The sequence below is a fragment of the Salvelinus sp. IW2-2015 genome, unplaced genomic scaffold (assembly GCF_002910315.2).
Source record: "Salvelinus sp. IW2-2015 unplaced genomic scaffold, ASM291031v2 Un_scaffold16647, whole genome shotgun sequence".
NCBI classification, from domain to species: Eukaryota; Metazoa; Chordata; class Actinopteri; order Salmoniformes; family Salmonidae; genus Salvelinus; species Salvelinus sp. IW2-2015.
In genome coordinates this window covers 106,267-131,228 of record NW_019957689.1, presented here as the reverse complement: position 1 = coordinate 131,228, position 24,962 = coordinate 106,267, and the positions used below count along the sequence as shown (strand labels likewise).

General features: G+C 43.3%; 1 protein-coding gene across 2 annotated transcripts; it reads left to right on the top strand.

The window, feature by feature from the left end:
- The first annotated feature begins 674 nt into the window (after positions 1–674).
- Positions 675–24,936, top strand: LOC112081008 (B-cell lymphoma 3 protein homolog). 2 transcript variants are annotated; one of them, XM_070442811.1, is made up of 9 exons: positions 675–1,486; positions 1,964–2,126; positions 13,975–14,083; positions 18,977–19,178; positions 22,654–22,742; positions 22,932–23,009; positions 23,273–23,440; positions 23,818–23,920; positions 24,010–24,936. In XM_070442811.1, the coding sequence occupies exons 1-9, from the start codon at positions 841–843 to the stop codon at positions 24,288–24,290; spliced, it is 1,839 nt and encodes a 612-aa protein (XP_070298912.1). In that variant the 5' UTR covers positions 675–840; the 3' UTR covers positions 24,291–24,936. The 2 variants fall into 2 exon arrangements, with proteins under 2 accessions (XP_070298912.1, XP_024002726.1); XM_024146958.2 differs by having other exon boundaries at positions 24,001–24,936.
- Positions 24,937–24,962: the final 26 nt, after the last annotated feature.

Sequence of the window (24,962 nt, the reverse complement as noted above, 5' to 3'; positions counted from 1 at the left end):
AAACCCTTTTTTCTCACAACTTCCTGGTGCCAAATGCACTCTATGCAGAATTCTTGCATTGCGTGCCATTTTGCCATCTCTAGCAGAGTTTGTGCTAGTCCTAAATTAAAATCCCAAAAAACAATTTGGCATCGTTGACATATTAGGTCAATCCATAGCCTAAACCGGGGTAAAACAGGAATTCGAACATTAAGTGAATTAAATCAATCATCTGTCTTAATTAACATTGAACACTTAAGTTATATAGGTTACAATAAACCTTTAATATCTTAAAGGTGTTGGTTTAAAAAAAAAAAGTAGACCGTCAGAACGCACTGTTTGAGTTTGCAAACAGGAAGGTAAAGAGTTAATTCTTATACGAAAGGGAAAGCCCCAGTTTCGCGGATTTGGTTATGTGAATGAGAGAGAGACAGTTTACGGACTATTTGATTCGTTGCAATAAAAGGAGGAACATAATAGCCTACTGATTTTCTTCACTTGCCTACCTGCAGTTATATTGCAGGTGTGTTACCGTCAGTTAGTTTATTCGAAAGTCTTATTTATCATATTCAAAACATTTACGAGTCAGTTGTGTGATTTTAATTTATTTAAATTATCAGTGTCCACAAATTCTCAAAAGGAACACTTATGGATTTGGAGAATAGCTTCGAGCCATTCTTGTATTGGCATGGCAAATTACATTATTAAACTCCAAATGCAAAACGACATTTGGATACTGTCGTGGAGAAGGAGACTGTGCCTAGGCTATAGAAAACATAAATTGAATTCGCATTTGAATCACTGCTATGTTTTGAGACGACAAACACCTGAGGCTGATTCCAGGATATTTGATCCGTGTTCATGCGGAGGACCATGACCATGAACGGTCACCAGACTCAAACCACAGTGCCACTGGATTTGCGCACCACAAAGAGGGAGTGTGGGAACGGTGCCGCCTGGACTCCCACCAGCAAAGGTCTCTCCGTTCGGGTGAGAGTGCCGTATCCCACTGCCCCACTCACGGAGGATGACTGTCCAAACGGAAATCCCAGCCCTACTGTGGAGCCGCTGGCGCATCGTTGTGGATCATCGTTGATAAAACCTCCTGTGAACACGGGAAACCCGGCAGTTCTGGAGAAAAAACACTCCCCAGCTGTAACTTCTCACACGCCATTCACTCCGAACCCTGGTGAGCGCAGCACAACAGACACACGAACACAGGACATATCTTCCTCGAGGCTTCCTTTTAGGAAACGTCAATTTCCTACCGAATGGGAGACGCCGGAACAGTCACGTACCCCACCCGAGAGAGAGGAGCGCTTATCCCCCTACAAAGACTTGTGCTGCAGACCGAGTCCTCCAAATATTTTTTTACAGAGCTACGACAATGAGAATATTGGTTCCCTGGCATCCGTCTCACACAGACAATTGTCCGTCGCCAGCGGTTTTGACAATGGACACCAAAGCGTCGGTCCGGTTCGTTCAATGCAAGCACCCCGTCCTTACTGTAAGTTAGTCGCCCTTGCAAAAGACACGTAAAAAAATATTAAAATGAAAGTGTACAGCCCATGACATTATTATTCAAAGTTTATCCCATCGCATTTTCTTATTTTTTTTCCTAATCGAGCAAAACAAAATGCGTAATCATATCTGACAGTCATGTTATAAGTGTATTAATTTGACTATAATCAAAGGTATTGGTTTGAAAGAGAATATACTTCTGAATCAGTTAGTGGTCATTTGCCTTGGAATCAAACTGTTTTTTTCTGTGGTATGTTCCTTCATAGCATTGTGCAGTGATGGTTAGTCTTGCTTTGGAACCCCAGTCATTGAGAAACTCTTTTGCCAGACCTTCCAGCGATAAATTATTGAACTGATTAAAAACTTGCAAAACATGTCAATGGGTCATCTGTAATTTCCTTATTTCACAGTATTGTACCAAACATCTCTCTCAATCTGCCCCCTCCCTCCCTCGGTCACCCAGATCCCTATCCAGGGTACCCATTCTACTCCTGGCCCAGCAGGTCACCGCTGGTTGTGAACGTGCCTGTCTCTCACCTCCAGTCCTCTCTTTACCCGACGGGACACACCGAACACCTGCTGGCAGATGTTGCCCAGGCGACGTGCCAAGATGACGACGGCGACACGTATGTTTGTTTTTGAACCCTACATGCATTGAACTTCAGTTAGTCTCATGAAGCAGATAGGGCCTAGTACTGTTGCCCTCTGAGGGTTCCTTGCTAACTCGGACTACCTGCTAGGCGCTATGGACTGGGTCGAGTTCAGTAGGTCATTTTTGTTTTCCATTTCAAAACATTTGACCCTGATCAGTTAGGTATGTGTTGGAGGGAGAGGAGATGTCACACAGTCTGTTTGTTTTGGTCTATGATTCACCTAGCTGTGAGGGGTGTTGGTGGTGAGAGAGGAGTGTGCTGTGTGTACCCTTACCACACCACACCCCACCACATTCTTTACCTTCATTTCACTTCCTGTCTCCGTAATGATTATTGGAGTCAATTCTCTGCTCTGCTGCTCAGTGAAAGTGTCACTGGGTGAGGGGGATTCTGAAATTGAACTTGACCTCTGTGATCTGTACTGTGTGTGTGTCGTGTTCTGTGTCTGTTTGCATTGTTGGTGTGAGTCTTTCTTATGAGAGACAGGCTTGTCGCTGGGATGACTATTAGAGTAAGGTGACCAGATAACAACACACCAAAAAACATGAAGAAAGAAGATAAAAATATCTCATGGAATAATATATATATTTTTTTTTTAACCCCTTTTTCGCCCCAATTTGGTGGTATCCAATTGGTAGTTACAGTCCTGTCCTATCGCTGCAACTCCCGTACGGACTCGGGAGAGGCGAAGGTCGAGAGCCGTGCGTCCTCCGAAACACAACCCAGCCAAGCCGCACTGCTTCTTGACACAACGCCCACGTAACCTGGAAGCCAGCCGCACCAATGTGACCGTGTCAGCGTGCATTGCGCCCAGCCCGCCACAGGAGTCGCTAGTACGCGATGGGACAAGAACATCCCTGCCGGCCAAACCCTCCCCTAACCCGGACGACGCTGGGCCAATTGTGCGCCGCCCCATGGGTCTCCCGGTCGTGGCCGGCTGCTCACAGCCTGAACTCGAACCAGGTTCTCTAGTGGCACAGCTAGCACTGCGATGCAGCGTCTTAGACCACTGCACCACTCGGGAGGCCGCCCATGGAATTATTTTTAACTATACATTTCCGCTACAGTCCTTTCACATACGTTAATTATTTATAACACAAATGGATTAACCCCTCAGATGTTTCTTAATTTTAGCCTACCGTGATCATTTTTGAATCACCCCAGTTTGGTAGCCTATGCTGTTGGAAAGGTTTCCTGGCTATGGGCATGGTTGTTCATGCGGTTGTTACAATGAATCACTGACCAAATGTTCTCACAGAAGGGAGCAAACAAGTTTGATACAAGTGGTGAGACAAATTTTACATTGAAATCCGATTGCATATAGCTTTTGATTACTGAAATATCAGCCTCAATTTAACTTCAGAGTTGCTTTTCTTTCTGGGGGATAATCAGGGACATTGCCAGTACTAGCCTGGGACATGCCACCAAAATCGGGGACGTCTGGTCACCTTATGTTAGAGGTTAAGGAGTGGATGTGGTACATTCAATCACATGTTAATACCAACCTCACGCACCAATGCCCACTATGACCTGCTACACCTGAGCACTCACCTGTTCACTGACAGAAATGCGAGGACGATACAAAAATAGTCATGTGACTGAAATCATAAGTCCTTCCAAGCATGACATTGCAAAGTCATGTTCCTGTAGTTTAAGTGCCGTGTGTCACTGTCATTTGCATCCCATTACAAAAAACACATGATAGAGAAAGTACAGACCTGGCTGTGGGTTTCGAGCCATGGCAGTTCCGCTTGGGATGATTTCATGTGATGTAGAGCCCAGGGACCAGCACTGAAATCAATTAGGAAGAAAACACCTTGCAATCTGATCACAGGATGTTTAAGATTTATCAGTATTAAAGTGCATTTACATTTCAGTGCTCGTTTTTTTGTGGCATAAAAAAAAAAGTACTTAAAAAGAAAAATCAAACTACCTAGGCGGTTGCACTGGGGCTTTTGGGTGTTGTTCTTATGAAGTCAAACTACTTGATGAAGTGGTAGACTGTAAAGAAGTACATTTCCCTGGCTGGTAGCTAATTGTATTGTGGTCTGTCTGTCTGATAAAGTTAGATTTCAGCAGAAAGACAGCGCCGCTTCTCAGCCCCCAACCATCCCCAAGTGTGTCTGTGTGTGTGCGTGCGTACATACGTCAATGGGATGTTAATCCTCAGTTCTCATCACCTCTGAGCCCCTCAGTTTCGGGAAAACCTCTGAGCGTGCACCTCTCAATGTGTGACTGCGGTTTTCTCAGGTCTTTCTGTATCTCTGTTTTCATTTCTGTGTTTTTAAATGAATGAGCTCAAAACCCAAACATCCGCTCCTCACTTCCTCATTTACCGCTTTCTCTCTCTCTCCCTCATCGATCTCTCTCGCTTTTTCTTCTGATAATTTCCCTGCTTATCTCTCACTAACATTCTCTCACCCCTGTCTCATTCTCCCCTGTTCATCTCTCACCCCTCTGTGACACACTCCCCTGTTCATTGTCCTTCTAGCTGCTTGAATGAAAGACAGGTGTGTAGTCAGTGCAGTAACATGGGGACAGTACACAATGTATTTGATGAGTATAGTCATGCTTATATAATACAGGTGGGGAGGAAGTTTGTTCAGCAGTTCCTTGTAAAGCTCATGTATTGTACCCAACAACTTTGGCTCACCGCTGTGCTTGGCCAGGGATATGCATCCAACCTATGCAGACATGTAGGTAGGGGAGGGGTCAATAAACTGGAGGAAATAGCTATAGTGCTGCCATGGCAAAAATCAAATCAAACTTTATTTATATAGCACATTTCTTAGAGGATACATTTGCATTTCAAAGTGCTTAACAAATTAAATAGTATAACAATAAAATAAGTGGACATGAGACTAATTGATTAAAATAAATATAGAATGGTATAAAAAAAATGTAAATAGTATGACTAAAAGCACCTTAAGTAAAAGCAAGGCTAAAAAGGTATGTCTTAAGATTCTTCTTAAAAATTTCTCCAGTTTCTGAGGCCCGCCCTCAAATCCTCCGGCACGCTGTTCCAAAGGCCAGGACCATAGAGGCTGCTTTAAAGATCAATAAAGCAATTCTTTTTTTAATCGTTTCCGAAACTGACAGGCAACCATAAAGGCTATGTCAGGCTGCAGACTTAGGGTGGCTCAGTTGTTAGAGCTTGGTTCCTGCAATGTCAGAGTTGTGGGTTCAATTCCCACAGGGGTCCAGTTTGCAAAAAAGTAAGAAATGTATGCATTCTGGATAAGAGGATCTGCTAAATGACAAAGGGCTTTTAAAAATGATTTATTGTAAATTGGACTGTGGTGTGTTTCTGGTTCCCCTTTGTTTAATACACCTGTCTTAGAGTCATCGCTCTCTCAGCTGGTCTGCTGGCCACAGCAACCCGCATTCCCTCGCCTCCCCCCAAACAGGATACCACATGTACGCCACTGCCAGTCTCTGTCGCTCAGTGTGTGTGTGTTTGAGTGCGGCCCAGCGCTCCTGCGTCAGTGTGCTTTGGGTTATCTGGGGCTGTGGTCTGCCCCACTTCCAGGAACAGGAGAGCGCACAGTTTCATCTTGAGAGAAAGAGAAAGAGAGGAACCTTGTTCAAGTGTGTGATAATCTCACCATTGCACTGAATGGAGACACTTGTTACTAGGTTAGTTAGGTGTTGATAGCTTTTTGAGGAATGTTGGGAGAGGCACCTCGCAAATACTCATCTGGGGACTCTTTTTAATCAGAACTGATGCCATTCTCATTGTGCTGCAATAATGCATGTTTGTCGTCTACTCACATACTCCACAAATACATGTTTACTATGTGACAAAGACTCTGCTGCAGATTCATTAATTCTGCTTCCTCACTGCATGGGAGAACCTAGTCAGTTGTTTTTGATGGATGACCTATTATCACTGTAATCACTTGAGTGCCAATGTTGATCTGGTGGGAGTTTTTAGGCAAATTAAGATGGTAGTGAAGTGCCGCTACTGTGGGCTGCGTACAGACATATAGTGCCTTACGACAGTATTCACATCCACATGCCTTTTGGCAAAATGTGTATCTTATTTTTTTAAACCTCTTTGGGCTAGACGTGCTGCTAGCGCCCCACCTTGACAACATCCGGTGAAATTGCAGAGAGCGAAATACAAAAATCATAATATTAAACATTCATGAAAATACGTGTCTTACATCATTTAAAAGCTTAACTTCTTGTTAATCCAGCCGCTTTGTCAGATTTCAAAAGGCTTTACGGCGAAAGCATACCATGCGATTATCTGAGGACAGCGCCCCGTAATACAAAAGCATTAAAAACATTTTCCAAACCAGCAGAGGCGTCACAAGTCAGAAATAGAGAAAATAAATCACTTACCTTTGAAGCTCTTCCTTTGTTTGCAATCCCAAGGGTCCCAGCTACATAACAAATGGTCGTTTTGTTCAATAAAGTCCTTTATATCCCAAAAAAGTCAGTTTAGTTGGTGTGCTTGATTCAGTAATCCACCTGTTCCCCTCTTCAAAAGGAATATAAAGGAATCCCAAAAGTTACCAATAAACTTCGTCCAAACAAGTCCAACAACGTTTCTAATCAATCCTCAGGTACCCTAATATGTAAATAAACAATAAAATTTAAGACGGAGAATAGTGTGTTCAATACCGGCGATAAATAACGAAGTGCGCACCCTCATCCACACGCGCAACAAGACTACAGTCAAAATGAGAGCCACCTAGGAAAACTACAAATTCTAGCTCATTTTTCAAAAAACAAGCTGAAACCCTTTCTAAAGACTGCAGTTCCTATGGCTTCCACTAGATGTCAATCTGGGAGGATTTCCTTTGTTTTTCCCATAGACAGCCATTATGAATGGTCACCTCAAAAAAAAAAAACATCTGGATATATTCTCCTCAGGTTTTTGCCTGCCATATCAGTTCTGTTATACTCACAGACATTATTTTAACAGTTGTAGAAACTTCAGAGTGTTTTCTATCCAATACTACCAATTATATGCATATCCTAGCTTCTGGGCCTGAGTAACAGGCAGTTTACTTTGGGCACCTTAGTCATCCGAACTTCTGAATACTGCCCCCTATCCCTAAAGAAGTTTTAAGCAATGGCTTTTTTCTGGTCAGTATTCCGTAAAGCCCAACTCTGTGGAGTGTACGACTTAAAGTGGTCCAATCTCCGCTGTGGATCTTAGCAGCTCCTTAAGGGTTATCTTTGGTCTCTTTGTTACCTCTGATTAATGCCCTCCTTGCCTGGTCTGAGTTTTGGTGGGCAGCCCTCTCTTGGCAGGTTTGTTATGGTGCCATATTCTTTCTATTTTTTAATAATGTATTTAATGGTGCTCGTGGGATGTTCAAAGTTTCAGATATTTTTTCTATAACCCAACCTTGAACTGTACTTCTCCACAACTTTGTCCCTGACCTGTTTGGAGAGCTTCTTGGTCTTCATGGTGCTGCTTGCTTGGTGGTGCCCCTTGCTTAGTGGTGTTGCAGACTCTGGGGCCTTTCAGAACAGGCATGTATACTGAGATCATGTGACACTTAGATTGCACACAGGTTGACTTTATTTAACTAATTATGTGACTTCTGAAGGTAATTGGTTGCACCAGATCTTATTTAGGAGCTTCATAGCAAAGGGGGTGAATACATATGCACACCACTTTTCCGTTTTTTATTTTATTTTTGAAACAAGAACATTTTTCACTTCACCAATTTGGACTATTTTCTGTATGTCCATTACATGAAATCCAAATAAAAATATATTTAAATTACAGGTTGTAATGCAACAAAATAGGAAAAACGCCAAGGGGGATGAATACTTTTGCAAGGCACTGTAGCTCTTGGCTATTTGCGCAAGGGATAAGTAGTTTCCACGGGATCAGAGCATTATTTTTTTCTCCCTTTCATGCTGAGTGGTTATCGAAAGAGAGCTAAAAATGTTTTTCAAATAGTCTATGTTGAGGATGACCTTGTCATGACCTTGTCATTCTCAATGGATGTAAAAACAGACTTAGTTGACTTAGTTGACTCGCTGTTTGAGGTGAAGAAAAAATTACTTTCAGAAGTTCCACTGTGGTGGTGAGTTAAGACGATCAGAAATACTATCAGATCCCCAAATGGGCACATTTGTGCCTATATGTCCGCGCAGGCCAGGTAGCCTAGGCCTACTTGTATGTATGGTCAGGTGCTCGTCCTTGCTCAACATTAACAGAAGCGCTACAAATTACAATTAATAAATTGACAACTCCTAAATGGAATGAAATAAACCAAAACTTGTTCCTCAGAAGTGTAGCCTAGGTTGTGCGATCCTCAAACAACGTGTACACTCTGACAATGAGAATGGTAAAAGACTGTTGTAGTAGTAATAAATTGAATGCATTAACAGAAATTACCATAAAACATTGTAGACTAGAAATTGGGGAAATGAAATGTACTACTGGTGATTCTGATGAGCAATCCCCCCGGCCTCCACAATGGATTAGTCCACTGAGACAGGAGTGAATCCATCAGGTCACTTTTGCCATAAAAATATATATTATATACTGCTCGACCAACAGCCTATCGACCAAACAATCGACAAGTCGACTAAATGGGGTCAGCCATTTAGACAGATACACTTGTGAATGTGGTGAAGGGCATTTGTACGGTGTGTGTGTGGTGAGGGGTGGTATTTGTACGGTGTGTGTGGTGATGGGTGTTTCTCACTTACCGGTAAGGGGAGCTAAGAGGAAAGAACCGACACACATGGCCAAACCATTTCTGTTTTTCTGATCAGACGGCTGAGTGGCTTCACTGTGCTGTATGGCCGTTAGTCAGGTCAGATTGCGAGAGAGGGGCGTCAACACTGTTGCACGTTTTACTGTTATGAGACTGTCTTGTGGTCATCTTCAGTTGCACCAGTCACCACAGTGCCGGTTAGAACTACACTTGTATGGAGATGGGTTTCAATTACAAAGACAAACTGTCATCCCTATTGTGTCTTTCTCTATGTGAAAGATTTGTTTACTCAAGTTGAATAAGAAATGAGGAAAACAAGGTTGTATTGGCTATGGTTTGTTGACATGTTTTGGTCTGTGTTACACTAGCTACACGGATGAGATGGCTGGTTGTGATTGGTTAGACCTGCCTTCTGCATTGACATCAGTCAAACACCCGCCTCCAAACCTCAGGCTCTGTATAATGTTACTACATATCTCCACACCTGTGCTATGCATTGTACGTGTTGTGTTGTGATTGTTCTGTGAAAGATGCATCCATCCAGCCACTCTGTGTGTGAATATGAAGGTCTACGGTGACACAGGTTGATCAGAGATGAATAATGTCTCAATGATCAGTCTGTATTAGTAACATACTGCCCTGTATAACACAATATACTCCTAATGCATAATGTTAGGTTGAATTACTCATAAGTGCAGGTAGGCACGCACCTGTCTTCAAGAGAGGCAGTTCTGAGATCCACCCAAGGCCGTATGCTGATAAGTGTTCTGTTAGGACTTGCCTTAAATCAAGCTCAGAAAGAATGTAATGTTTCGGCTTGACACCCAAATATTACTTTAGCTGTCAAGTCCGTCTCTCTCTGCCTGGCAAAACAGAGCTAAGCTGTATGACCTCTCCCTATCTCTCACACGAGCCCTCCAACATAAGTTGTGAATTATTATATATATTTTTAGACCTGTGTTCACTTTGATGTTGATGCTAAGGGAATTGTTGGTTCAAGCTATGGACTAGTAGTAACATTTCTACTGAACAAAAATACAAAACGCAACATGCAACAATTTCAAATATTTTACTAAGTTACACTTCATATAAGGAAATCAGTCAATTGAAATAAATGTATTAGGCCCTAATCTATGAATTTCACATGAGTGGGAATACAGATACGCATTTGTTGGTCACAGATACCTTAAAGGTAGGAGCTTGGATCAGAAAACCAGTCAGTATCTGGTGTGACTACGATTTGCCTCGTGCAGCGCAACACATTTCCTTCAGAGTTGATCAGGCTGTTGATTGTGGCCTGTGGAATGTTGTCCCACTCGTCTTCAATGTCTGTGCGAAGTTGCTGGATATTGGCAAGAACTGGGACACGCTGTCGTACACCGATCCAGAGCATAAGTTGTGAGTTTTATATATATATATAAAATTTTAACCTGTGTTCACTTTGTTGATGCTAAGGGAATTTTTGGCTCAAGCTATGGACTTGTACTACAATTTCTACTGAACAAAAGGCTCTGGTGATATCAGAGGATAATTGGCACGACAATGGGCCTCAGGATCGTGTCACGTTATCTCTGTGCATTCAAATTGCCATTGATCAAATTAAATTGTGTTCGTGGGCTGTAGCTTATGCCTGCCCGTACCATAACCCCACCGTCACTCCATTTACAACGTTGACATCAGCAAACCACTCGCCCACACAATGCCATACATGTTGTCTGTGGTTGTGAGGTCGGTTGGACGTACTGCCAAATTCTCTAAAACGACGTTGGAGGCGGCTTATGGTAGAGAAATGAACATTCAATTATCTGGCAAAGGCTCTGGTGAACATTCCTGCAGTCAGCATACCAATTGCACGCTCCCTCAACTTGAGACATCTGTGGTACTGTGTTGTGACAAAACTACACATTTTAGTGGTCTTTTATTGTCCCCAGCACAAGGCGCACCTGTCAAATCTAATTTTATTTGTCACATGCGCCAAATACAACAGGTGTAGACCTTACCGTGAAATGTTTACTTACAAGCCCATAGCCAACAGTACAGTTCAAGAAATAGAGTTAAGAAAATATTTACTAAATCAAAATAAAGTGAAAATAAAAAGTAACACAGTGGAATTACATAACAATAACGAGGCTATATACAGGGGGCACCGGTACTGAGTAAATGTGCGGGGGTAGCAGCAGTATAAAAACAAAGGGGGGGGTTCAATGTAAATAGTCTGGGTGTCCATTTGAATGATTAATTGTTCAGCAGTCTTAAAACTTAGGGGTAGAAGCTGTTAAGGAGACTTTTGGACCTAGACTTGGCGCTCCGGTACTGCTTGCCGTGCGGTAGCAAGAGAACAGTCTACGATTTGAGTGGCTGGAGTCTGAAAATATTTTGCGCTTTCCTGACACTGCCTGGTATATAGGTTCTGGATGGCAGGAAGCTTGGCCCAAGTGATGGACTAGGCCTTGCGTACTACCCTCTGTAGCGCCTTACGGTCAGATACTGATCAGTTGCTGTGTAATGATCATGTTGTTTAATCAGCATCTTGACATGCCACACTTGTCATGTGGATGGATTATCTTGGCAAAGGAGAAATTCTCACTAACAGGAATGTAAACAAATGTGTACTTTTTTTTGTTGAAATAAGCTTTTGGAACATTTCTGGGATCTTTTATTTCAGCTCATGAAACCAACACTGTTGTGTTTATACTTTTGTTCAGTGTAGTTATGTGGAGGAATGTATGACATATCAACTCACAACTCTCTGAAAGAGAATGACATGTTTTTGTCTCGGGACATTACATTTGTATTGTGTAGGCCTGCAGCATGTACCATTTGTGACCAGTGTTAGAAAGCCAACAAGGTAGTTGCTGGAGATTTAAAAGGGTTTTCCGCTAAATTTGTTTTGTATAAGAGCTGTCTTTGAGCAATGCATGAAAGATGGTCTCTGTGTGCAGGCCTATGTATTTTCTTTATTTTCCATTTCCTCTTTGCAGTATGAAAATATGTTGTTACTCATCTCCTCAGACTTTAGTTGTATGTGCAGTAGGTAGACATGCCAAACACCAATATGTTCTTTAGTCTGTTGTAACTCTGTTTAAATGAACAATAGATTAGGAAGTAAACAAAAAAAGCTAATTACCATAAATTTGTGCTAACCCCAAATTCTTAGTGAAGGTACTTTTAAATGATTCTCTCTCAATGTCCCTACCCAATTTCCTGTCAACCTTTTTTTCTCTTGTTCTGCATTTACGATTGATATTCATTGGAGGAAGCTGAAAGACATGAAAACACACAGAAAGCCCCTAATAGAGACCGTAGTTCTAATGGTTTAATGGTGATTATCTTCCCCAATACAGAGAGCCGTGCCATTGTCACACAACAGGAAATTACATCAAACCAAACGGGTGTTTACTGAAATTAGCTTCTGAAATATATATATAATGTCAAAAACAAGGACATTTCTAAGTGACCCCAAACTTTTGAACGTGTGTGTGTGTACACTTATTGTTCAAAAATATATACACACATACACAAAACCATTCAAAAGTTTGAGGTCACTTAGAAATGTCCTTGTTTTTAAAAAGAAAAGCCCCCAAAAATTGGTCCATTTAAAATAACATAAAATTGATCAGAAATACAGTGTAGACATTGTTAATGTTGTAAATGACTATTGTAGCTGGAAACTGCCTTAAAAAAAAAAGGAATATCTACAGTACATAGGCGTACAGAGGCCCATTATCAGCAACCATCACGCCTGTGTTCCAATGGCACGATGTGTTAGCTAATCCAAGTTAATAATTTTAAAAGGCTAACTGATCATTAGAAAACCATTTTTCAATTGTTAGCACAGCTGAAAACTGTTGTTCTGATTTAAAGAAGCAATAAAACTGGCCTTCTTTAGATTAGCTGATGCGCCAGATACTCAACATTTGTGGGTTCAATTACAGGCTCAAAATGGCCAGTAACAAAGCACTTTCTTCTGAAACTCATTAGTCTATTCTTGTTCTAAGAAATGAAGGCTATGCCATGTGAGAAATTGCCAAGAAACTGGCTCTAACCAGAATAGAAAGGAGTGGGAGGCCCCGGTGCACAACTGAGCAAGAGGACAAGTACATTAGTGTCTAGTTTGAGAAAGACGCTTCGCAAGTCCTGAAATGGCAGCTTCATTAAATAGTACCCGCACAACACCAACAGTGAAGAGGCAACTCCGGGATGCTGGCCTTCTAGGCAGAGTTCCTCTGTCCATTGTCTGTGTTCTTTTGCCCATCTTAATATTTTCTTTTTAATGGCCAGTCTGAGATATGGCTTTTTCTTTGCAACTCTGCCTAGAAGGCCAGCATCCCAGAGTCGCCTCTTCACTGTTGAGACGGGTGTTTTGGGGGTACTATTTAATGAAGCTGCCATTTGACCCCAAACTTTTGAACGGTAGTGTGTGGGTGTACACCCACGCACTACCTTTCAAAAGTGTGTGTGTGTGTGTGTGTGTATATGTGTGTGTGTGTGTATATATATATATAAAATAAAGAACTCCTGTCATTCTTCCTTGTTCCTATGTTCTTTCACTTTACATACAATATAAATATCACTTTCCTAGTCAACTTGATCAGTTTTCAACAGGCTTTGTAATGAGTCACGCACCACACTGCTCTTCTCTCAGCCTGTCAGTTGTGGAGAATCAGGTCATAGGTCAAGTGAAGTTGGCCAGTGCTCGTCATTCAGTAATGGTGCAGGGGCAGACAGGTGTTGCAGGGGCAGACCGGTGAGATACATTTATGGGTTAGCCTGACTTTGTCAACATATTGTAGGTTTGTGTAAACTTTCTACCGCAATTGTGTAAAGGTTTTACACACAGTCAGCCATCACATGCCAGTTAGTCTGTCAGTCAGTTTGTAGGCCATAGGATTTCTCAGGTCAGTCAATCAGTTCCTATCCTGGCCGTGTTAGTTAGCTGGCTTAAAAGGTTAGTCAGGGCATCAGTGGGTTTCTGGTTCATGACATATCAGCAGCCACTTTACAATCATGCTGGAGTTGTGTGAAAAAGTGTGTCAATTTTTTGTGTGCATTTAAATAGAGTTTGTGTGTATAAGAATGTATGTGTACCTGTTATGTGTGTAGTTTTGACTCCGGTGTATGTGTTACAGGGCTCTTCACATAGCAGTGGTGCAGGGGCAGGACGCTCAGATCCAAAGAATGATCCTTCTCCTGGGACTGGTTCACACAGACCTGGACATTTACAACAACCTGAGACAGGTGCGATACATGCACACACAGCTGTTTTCTCAGAAATGTCAGGGCTTTTGAGTGTAAAAATCCTATTTTCCCTAACCCCAAAACCCTTAAGCTTAAAATAGCATTTGGAAAAAACTCAAGACCTGAAAAAGTAGTTTTTCTACCTTGTTAGGACATTGGGGTCCTGATCATGTAGGAAAACAAGTACACACACACTTGCCACTCACTGCAGATTTCAGATCACAACAAGGAAAGTTGAGGAAGTCCTTGATTTCTTCTTCGCCCAGCCTCTTTACCGTACAGACAGACACCTCTCTGCTGCCGGTTATCAGAAGAAATGTAGTTTCTGGTTACCTGTGCTTACCGCAGGCCAGTCACACGCACAAAACTATTGCTTGGAAGGATGAGCTATGATCTGTATCCTTTGTTCAGGGCTGGGTGTTCTGAAGTGATATTTTGTGCTCTGTTCTCTTTTCATCAATGCCCCATGGCCTTTTCCCATCACTTTCAAATGAGTCCTCTTCCCCCCTCCAGCGTGCCATCACGTCCTGTCAATGCCACATCCCCTCTGCAGCTTTGTTAGTCTGCCTAATCACCCCAGAGAAATCACCCTGAACCCTTCACACACACACACACACACACACACACAACTGGGGTTTCAGACAACACATCGCTCACTTACCAGAAATAACGTTGGTAGTTTGTTGTGTGTTCTCACCATTGAGGTGAGACCGAGGCATTTACAGTGATATCCTGTCTGTAGTGTATAGTCTAGCAGACAGGCTGCATACGTTCGTACCATGTGAGGAGCCAGGGGGAGATTTCAGTCCAGGCTGAGAGACATGATGCTTGCCACAATGTTGTGACTACCAGATAGGCTTGTGCTAGATAACAAAATGACCCTAATGCCAAGCCTGAGAACAATTTTGTTTATTGTTTATTAGATTTGTCAGTGATAATCAAGTAAATGACTATATAGGATAGTCTGTAACCCAAAATAAACATCTTAAAAACACACTGCACAATACTTTAACATTCTTTTGTCAGCAATTTTTACAAATTCTATAGTCATTCTAAGCAATTCAATGTGTTGTGCAGTCCAAACAATACTTCAGTGGTCACTTTAATTAAATGGTTCGACAGAGTTAATATCAGTACTGAGTTGCATGTGCACATTGTGCGACTACCAGATCAGCTGCAGCACTGGTGCTATGAAACAGCTGTTTGATACTCCCACACTGTCACTACTACTAACCAAACACTGACATCTACTAGCTGGTGCACTTCCCAATTCTCTCTGGCCAATGCTACTCCCATGTTAAGTTATGCAGATTCCCTGGAAACTGTTCAGATATTGCAAATGAATGACCATGTCCTTAACACTACCGTTGCCACTTTGTACATTATGCTTTGTGTGTGTATGCTTGTGGCATGCAGTGTATTGTGTGAGGATTCTACAGTGCATGTGTATGTGCACTTAGTATCCTCATTCTGAGAAGTCACATGATCCCCCCCCTGCTCTGCACTGTTTCAACATAAGTTGTTGCTGAGGTTTAGAGGGTAGAATCAGGGACTTTCCCTTTCTGCGCTAGTCTGTCTCTCTCCCTCTGATCTTATCTCAGTACATTGTGAGTTGACCCCTCCTATTGCATAAATTATGCAAAATAACTAGCAGAATGAGCTCTTCCATGGTATGTTAAGGGCCTTTGTTAGTCTTTCCTGGGAAGTTGCACAACTATAACATTAACAGGTCATACCAGGAAGTACACCCTATGCACACCTTTAGTTTCTCATATTGTTTTTACCTCCTCCTCCTCCTGTTCTTTGTATCCTTGTCTGGCACACACCCACCCATTCAAGGCTTTTCCTCATACCTAGAACTCTCCCCTCCACTCCTCTGTTCTTCTGGTTTATCCACTCATTTCATTGGAATGTAACTCTGTGGATACACAGCCAGCAGGGGAGAGGGAAGGGATTTCCCCTCTTATCCCGTCTATCCCCTTGCCTCCCCTCTACCACTTCCAGCTATTCCTCTCCCTGGCTTTCTTGCCCTATGCTCCCCCTTCTCTCCGTCCCCACACTCTGCCCCTCTTATCTGTGCTGTTTTTGTTTGTCCTTCTGGAATGGTTTACAGGAAGCTAGTACTAAACTCAATGAACTTGAGTGTTTTTGGACCATGATAAAAGCTTTGATTTGGCCTTTGATTAAGTATTGTGACATGTTGATGGTTACGTCCTTTACGGCTTCATGTTCAGGGACATTCTAGGAAGATCAAGATGACTGAGTCAGACTGTTGGTAGTTCATGGGAGGTCAAACACTCGGGTGTGTGTGAGATCAGTCATGAGTAACTGAGGATTCAGGGAAATAGGAGGGTTTTCTCCAGAAGTGAAGGCCACTGGCATTGAGACCAGTTTCACCAGTGTTTTCTCCCGCCACTGCTTTGGTATTTTACTGCTGTTCTTTACTGGAACATAGCCACACACACCCACCCACCCACACACACACACTAAGTACGTGCTTTTCCTGAATCAAAAGTGAAACTAAATGAACATCATCCTGACCACAGATTAATCGTACTGAACAATGATAGATTCCAGATCAAGTGACTTCCCTAAACCCTTTCTGAATGTCTCTGGACATTGGACCACTGACGAAGTTAACATTTATCAAATCGGGTTTTACGAATCAATGAATCATTGGCCATAGTCTCTGGAAGATCCTGGATTGCACAAGTGCTTTCAGTAAACCCGTGTTGGAATCTGCAATCCCCTGCATAGTGGCATGTCTCTGGAATCACCTGGGCCGGGTCCCAGGCTTTCCTACACAACATGGGCTGTTCCGGTCACTTGAGACAAAAACAGGTTTTTACCTCATCATTGATCACATCCGACCTGGCTTGAAAAAGCATGAGTTCTTTCAAATACTTTAGGTGCACCTCATTTTGAAACAAGAAAAACAAACATATGGGGCTGTATCCTGACCTTGGTGGAAGCCATCTCCTAGCTGTTTTGCATTTTGGACTTTGATAGTGTGTTTACCATCCTGTATGGCGTTTATCTTTGTCTGTCGATGTCTAATGCTAATAAAGCCAGAAAGCCTTCTGTGCCGTGACTGGGCGGCTCCGGTTTGTTTGGGGGCGTATGCCCAACCTTATCTAGCCAATCGTTTATCAGCTCTTGTGAACTTCCCCCTGCAGAACAGGATGGAGATGTGATTCCATTAACAGGAGTAATACACTATTCTTTCTCCTTCTTCCTCTTGGTTAAAAAAAAAATTGTTTACCTCATTTATAAACCGTGCGTATGTACAAAATATAACCCCAAACATGCGTTCATGCAAAAGTTGGCATTTATAAAAACTGAGCTTGACATGGAAATGTGCTCACCTTCCCGCAAACTTTAGACCATGTTTATGCACATTTTCTAGTGGTTGAAGCATTGCAAGCAGATTAGTATTTTGTGCAAATAGGGGATATGATGGACACACTTATTCATAATTAACAGGTTAATAACAAGATTCAATAATTTGCCTTTAGTGAGAATTTATCTTAGCATTTTAAAATAATTACAAATAGGCATCTAAATCCTGGGTTATTATTTTTAATTTCCATGATCATTGCATAAAAAAAATCCCTCACCTTTTCTGTGATGGTTTAATACTCACGAGGTAGCATAGGCCTACAAGGGGAAAGGGGGATACCTAGTCAGTTGTCCAAGACATCCACGTCTTTGGCGCCCGGGGAACAGCGGGTTAACCATCTTGCTCAGGGGCAGAATGACAGGCTATTTCAAGTATTTTTGCTCTATGCAGGCCGATCCAGATCGCAGTTTATTAATTGTGGAACAGACTGTTGTAGGTTACATCTTAATACTGCAATTTCACATTTCTCAAGTAGACAATATTGCATTTATACACACTACATATTTTCATAACCATTGCATAATAAATTCTTCACCTTTTCTGGCCATGATGGGTTCATATAGACTAAAATAAATTACCATGTAGATCTAATTTAATTGGGGCTATTAGATATTATTTCAAGTATTTTGCTCTATGCATCAAAGTAAGCATGGTTTATAACATGCAGTAGAATTTAACAAGGGAACAGACAGTTCATATTTTACATTGAATTGTGTCTACCACTAAGTAGATAGTTTCAGAATTCGAGGGCAGTGCAGCATAGGTTTGAGAGAAAGTAAATGCAAATCATTAGGCCCTATTAAATTCAAAACGATCTGTTTACAGGTCCCGAGTGGCGCAGCGGTTTAAAGGCACTGCATCTCAGTGCTAGAGGCATCACTACAGACCCTGGTTCGATTCCAGGCTGTATCACAACCGGCCGTGATTGGGAGTCCCATAGGGCGGCGCACAATTGGCCTAGCGTCGTTAGGGTTTGGACAGGTTATGCCGTCATTGTAAATAAGAATGTTCTTAACTGACTTGCCTATTTAAATAAATAAAAAAGGTCCACAGCAATTTGCAGTTGTCTTTCATAAACTGTCAGATAGCCTAGGACTACAGAAAATGTCACTGCAAAAGTTTAACATTCTACAATCCCTTCCAAAGACATTGGATCAAGTTTGCTATTGCCTTTAGAAAATTGCCTCGCCTAATTTGAATACTTCCAAAGTATACAGCAAATAAGCGCGTTATTGTCACCATAAAAGATGAATGATGGACGTTTTTCAGCCGGTGTTTTAACGTAAGTTCACACGCGCAGTTTCAGAACGGGTCTATAACGGGAAACATGCCAAGTTTATAAATCAATACTTTTGTACGTGCGCAGTCTTTTCATAAATGGTGACAGCAGATATTTAGTGTGAAACGTATCCAACGTTTGAGGCTCCTGGTTTTCAAATGTTCTTGTTTAATGAGATTGTTGTCTAAAGATGAATTATCTCCCTCTTTCTCAGACCCCTCTTCATCTGGCTGTGATTACCCATCAGGCCCAGCTGGTGGAGGCATTGCTGCGTGCGGGTGCTGACCCGCGGGCTCTGGACCGTAACGGTCAGACAACGGTCCACCTCTGCTGTGAACACGGCCAGCAGGCCTGCCTCTCTGTGGTCCTTTCCCACCCCTCCATCTTGACTTGCCTGGAGGTCAGGAACTATGAGGGTAAGTTACTACTTCTACTATGTTGGGATCGATTCAATTTCAATTGAGACAATTCAGGGGATTAGTTTAAATTCCCCTGAACTTTCCAATGCGACCTAATTGACAGTCTGTTTCTGCTATAGCCAGCTCCTTTGTGGTAGTCATGCCAGACATGACTTGGCTAAAACAATAATAGATCTTTATTTATTTCACCTTTATTTAACCAGGTAGGCCAGTTGAGAACAAGTTCTCATTTACAACTGCGACCTGGCCAAGATTAAGCAAAGCAGTGTGACAAAAACACAGGGTTACACAAATAAACGTATAGTCAATAACAAAATAAAAATAATCTATGTACAGTGTGTGCAAATGTAGAAGAGTAGGGAGGTAGGCAATAAATAGGCCATGAGGCGAAAATAATTTCAATTTAGCATTAATACTGGAGTGATATGTGCAAGTAGAGATACTGGGGTGCAAAAGAGCAAGAGGGTAAGTAATAATATGGGGATGAGGTAGTCGGGTGTGCTATTTAAAGATTGGCTGTGTACAGGTACAGTGATCGGTAAGCTGCTCTGACAGCTTATGCTTAAAGTTAGAGAGGGAGATATAAGACTCCAGCTTCAGAGATGTTTGATTCAGAGATCATTGGCAGCAGAGAACGAGAAGGAAAGGCGGCCAAAGGAAGTGTTGGCATTGGGGATGGCCAGTGCAATATACCTGCTGGAGCGCGTGCTATGGGTGGGTGTTGCTATGGTGCCCAATGAGCTGAGATAAGGCGGAGCTTTACCTAGCAAAGACTTATAGATGACCTGGAGCCAGTAGGTTTGGCGACGGATATGTAGTGAGAGCCAGCCAACGAGAGCATAGAGGTCGCAGTGGTGGGTAGTACATGGGGCTTTGGTGATAAAACAGATGGCACTGTGAGACGACATCCAGTTTGAGTAGAGTGTTGGGGGCTATTTTGTAAATGACATCACCGAAGTCAAGGATCGGTAGGATAGTCAGTTTTACGAGGGTATGTTTGGCGGCATGAGTGAAGGAGGTGTTGCAAAATAGGAAGCCGATTCTAGATTTAATTTTGTATTGGAGATGCTTAATATGAGTCTGGAAGGAGAGTTTACAGTCTAATCAGGCAYCTAGGTATTTGTAGTTGTCCACATATTCTAGGTCAGAACCGTCCAGAGCAGTGATGCTAGTCGGGCGGGAGGGTGTGGGCAGCAATCGGTTGAAGAGCATGCACTTAGTTTTAGTAGCATTTAAAAGCAGTTGGAGGCCACGGAAGGAGTGTTGTATGGCGTTGAAGCTTGTTTGGAGGTTTGTTAGCACAGTGTCCAAAGAAGGGCCAGATGTATACAGAATGGCGTTGTCTGCATGGAGGTGGATCAGAGAATCACCAGCAGCAAGAGCAACATCATTGATGTATACAGAGAAAAGAGTCGGCCCGAGAATTGAGCCCTGGCACCCCCATAGACTGCCAGAGGTCCGGACAACAGGCCCTCCGATTTGAGACACTGAACTCTATCTGAGAAGTAGTTGGTGAACCAGGCGAGGCAGTCATTTGAGAAGCCAAGGCTATTGAGTCTGCCGATAAGAATGCGGTGATTGGCAGAGTCGAAAGCCTTGGCCAGGTTGATGAAGACGGCTGCACAGTACTGTCTTATCGATGGCGGTGATGATATCGTTTAGGACCTTGAGCGTGACTGAGGTGACCATGACCAGCTCGGAAACCAGATTGCATAGTGGAGAAGGTACAGTGGGTTTCGAAATGGTCGGTGATCTGTTTATTAACTTGGCTTTCAAAGATTTTAGAAAGCTAGGGCAGGATGGCTATAGGTCTATAACAGTTTGGGTCTAGAGTGTCTCTCCCTTTGAAGAGGGGGATGACCGCGGTAGCTTACCAATCTTTGGGGATCTCAGACGATACGAAAGAGAGGTTGAACAGGCTAGTAATAGGGGTTGCAACAATTTCAGAGGATTATTTTAGAAAGAGGGTCCAGATTGTCTAGCCCAGCTGATTTGTAGGATCCAGATTTTGCAGCTCTTTCAGAACATCAGCTGTTTGGATTTGGGTGAAGGAGAAGCGGGGGGGGGTTTGGGCAAGTTGCTGCAGGGGGTGCTGAGGTGTTGGCTGGGGTAGGGGTAGCCAGAGGGAAAGCATGGCCAGCCGTGGAAAATTGCTTATTGAAATTATCGAAGATTTATCGGTGGTGACAGTGTTTCCTATCCTCAGTGCAGTGAGCAGCTGGTAGGAGATGCTCTTATTCTCCATGAACTTTAGTGTCCCAAAACGTTTTGGAATTAGTGCTACAGGAAGCAAATTTCTGTTTGAAAAAGCTAGCCTTAGCTTTCCTAACTGACTGAGAATATTGGTTTCTGACTTCCCTGAAGAGTTGCATATCGCGGGGGCTATTCGATGCTAATGCAGAACGCCACAGGATGTTTTTGTGCTGGTCAAGGGCAGTTAAGTCTGGGGTGAACCAAGGGCTAGATCGGTTCTTAGTTCATTTTTTTTAATGGGGCATGCTTATTTAAGATGGAGAGGAAAGCACTTTTGAATAGCAACCAGGCATTCTCTACTAACGGGATGAGGTCAATATCCTTCCAGGATACCCAGGCCAGGTCGGTTAGAAAGGCCTGCTCGCTGAAGTGTTTTAGGGAGCGTTTGACAGTGATGAGTGGTGGTTGTTTGACCGCGGACCCATTACGCACGCAGGCAATGAGGCAGTGATCGCTGAGATCCTGGTTGAAGACAGCAGAGGTGTATTTGGAGGGCAAGTTAATCAGGATGATATCTAAGAGGGCGCCCATGGTTACAGATTTTGGGTTGTACCTGGTAGGTACCTTGATAATTTGTGTGAGATTGAGGACATCTAGCTTAGATTGTAGGACGGAAGGGGTGTTAAGCATATCCCAGTTTAGGTCACCTAACAGTACGAACTCTGAAGATAGATGGGGGGGCAATCAATTCACATATGGTGTCCAGGGCACAGCTGGGGGCTGAAGGGAGTCTACAACAAGTGGCAACGGTGAGATGTATACTACTACCCCAAATAAAGCCAGTAAACCCCCCCCCAATGTTTACAACATTCATGCCTAATGTATGGGAATTCCCATATTCATATGGGAATATTTGAGTTGCGACACAGATACTAACGTTATATGTAGCACACATTTCAAATGGTTGCTTGACTGACTTAAGTTGTGTAAGTTGAATTGCACTGAAAGTGACCTACCCATTTGATATGATTAGAGCTTAATCTACTGGTATTATTGATTCTCACATCCCCCTGTTTGACTCAGGCTGTGGGTCCCATGGTGGTGGGTGTGTGAGGCAGAGAGGGAAGAGGGCATTTCCTGCTGTGGTGGTCTGTGTGACAGGTCTGGGCACAGCATGGTTTGCCTTGTACTCAAAACAGCAGAAAGCCCCTAGAATACACATGGGCTCTGGAGCATGTGATTCTCTTCTTAACTGCTTATTGTTCCCCCCTCTCTCCAGGCCTCACCCCTCTCCACCTAGCTGTACAGGGTGGACACAAGGAGCTGGTCAGAATGCTGCTGGATGCTGGGGCGGACATCAACGCTATGGTCAGTCACCTTCCTCCCCTACCCAACTCTCCATCTCTCCCCTTAAATGGTGGGCCATTTCAAATGGGCTTTGATTTATTCTGGCATACTGAACCTACTGCATCATCCAAGTACTCAATACCAGGTAATACTCATTAGATTAATTCCTGTTCCACTTTACAGTGTCCCCATTCTCCTCTCTCTAAGCAGGACATCAAGAGTGGCCACAGTCCTCTCATACACGCAGTAGAGAACAACAATATGGACATGGTGCACTTCCTCATAGAGGTAAGGCTACGTGTGTTGTATGTGACTCAGCTGTTCTACTGAAGTCAGCTCATCTATATTTAAAATGGTCAGTAGGTCCTCCCCTGTTCCCCTTTTTAGGTTTCTTTCCTTTCTGGGAAAATGATTTACAAGAAAAACGTTAAGTGACTCTGTTTAGTTCCACATCATCATCAAAGACTAACCATGATACTTATTTTTACCGCTTATATCTTCTCATCAATCTCCTGCTTCGCTTCCTCTGTCCTCTCTCCCTGCCCCCTCAGAATGACTGTAATGTGAATGGCCAGTCGTACAGTGGCAACACGGCCCTGCACTGTGCCTGTGGGCGAGGCCAGGTAGACACAGCCAGGCTGCTACTGAAGAACAGAGCCGACAGCAGTGTGAAGAACTACCACAATGACACCCCCGCGATGGTGGCCAAGAACAAGAAGGTGAGGGAGGAGAAAATGAATGCACTGGATCTATGGAAGAGGGTCTCTGTTTCACGCTAATCAATAGCTTTACACGTGTAGGAGAATAAAAACTGAAGTTAGTGGGTTAAATAAACGATAGTGTGGACATAGGACTGAACTAATCCTTGTGGGTGCTTCCCTCTAGTGGCTGTACCTAATAATGATTTTCTTGTCATTGTCAGTTTGTGTTGTTGCTTTGCCAATGACAAACCGTACCAACAATAAAACACACAAATAATCTAAGGAATGCTATCACTCAGTAGCCCCACAGATGCAGTGAACTCACTAGTTGTCATTGCAGCACTGTTAATGTGTGTCCACTCAGGTAACCTAACCCTTTAGATCGCTGTCCTCAGGTAACAGATGTACTACGAGGGAAGGGCTCCAGAAACCAGCAGCCCAAACCTCAGTGTGTACCAGCCTCACCACACAGGAGCACACCCCACTCACAGAACAGAGGTAATGGTGAGACGAGTACAGACTTATGTGCATCATGCATTCGGGCACACAGTAAACTCATCACACCCCTCTGTCCCCAGGTTCCCCAGGTTCCCCATCTTTCACCATTGGCCACTCCCACAGCTTCGCCTCTTCACCGCAGCGCATCCCATTCCCCCAGGGCACCTCCCACTCCCTCCCCTCACAGCCAATCAGCAGAGAGCCTGTCAGGCCGCCAGTCTCCAATGAAGATCCAGGAGAGCGAGCAGCTGCCGGTGAGGCTTGGCTCCGACAGGATGACTGCAGTGGACAACAGCCTGGCCCAGAGAAGGACCTACTCACTGACCCACAGCTACCCTCCAGCAATGCACCACCAGTCCCCCATCACTGATGCTCAAATAGGACATCTACTAGCCTACTACTCCCCTGGAGTCCAGAGACCTCTTTATCCAGAGCCTCCCTTTATCCTCCTCCACACCAACATCCCTTACCCAGCCACTGTCTCTACTTCCTCCCAAATGACCCCTGGCCAATCCCGGCCCTCCAGCCACTGCAGCGACCAATCAGATGTCTCCATCACGAGCGTCAATATGGGCAACGGTAACAGTTGACAAAAGGTGCGCTTTCAGTGTCCCTGCTGAGTTAGGTTCCACCACTGTTTGAGTTATTGGTTGGTGACTAGAAGGACTTGAGCTTAAAACAAGGAGGAAGTTTATTTACTACTGTTGGACTATAGAGCCTATGCTGGTATGATTATGTACTTCTAGCGCTCAGCTGGATGCATATGGATTTGTAAAGAGACTAATACACTGGAAGAATGAACGTTATTGCAGTTTCCTGAATAGACTTAATTCAGAACTGTTATCACCGTGTGTGTGATGGCTGTGTGGAAACTGGAGCTCCACCAGGAGGTCTTGAATGTTGCTACCTTACTTGAAATTCATGATTATTTTTCAGGCTCTCTTTTCTGGGTAACTGTTGTTTACTTTGAATAATGTAGAATTGATAAGTCCAAGAATAAATATTTTTCTACATTATTTCCTCTCATGCATAGCACCACACG

Coding starts and splice junctions, on each gene's coding strand:
- LOC112081008 (XM_024146958.2), top strand. CDS start 841: ATGCGGAGGACCATGACCATGAACGGTCACCAGACTCAAACCACAGTG. Junction 14,084..18,976: donor TTTACAACAACCTGAGACAG/GTGCGATACATG, acceptor CCTCTTTCTCAG/ACCCCTCTTCATCTGGCTGT. Junction 23,010..23,272: donor TGGTGCACTTCCTCATAGAG/GTAAGGCTACGT, acceptor CTGCCCCCTCAG/AATGACTGTAATGTGAATGG.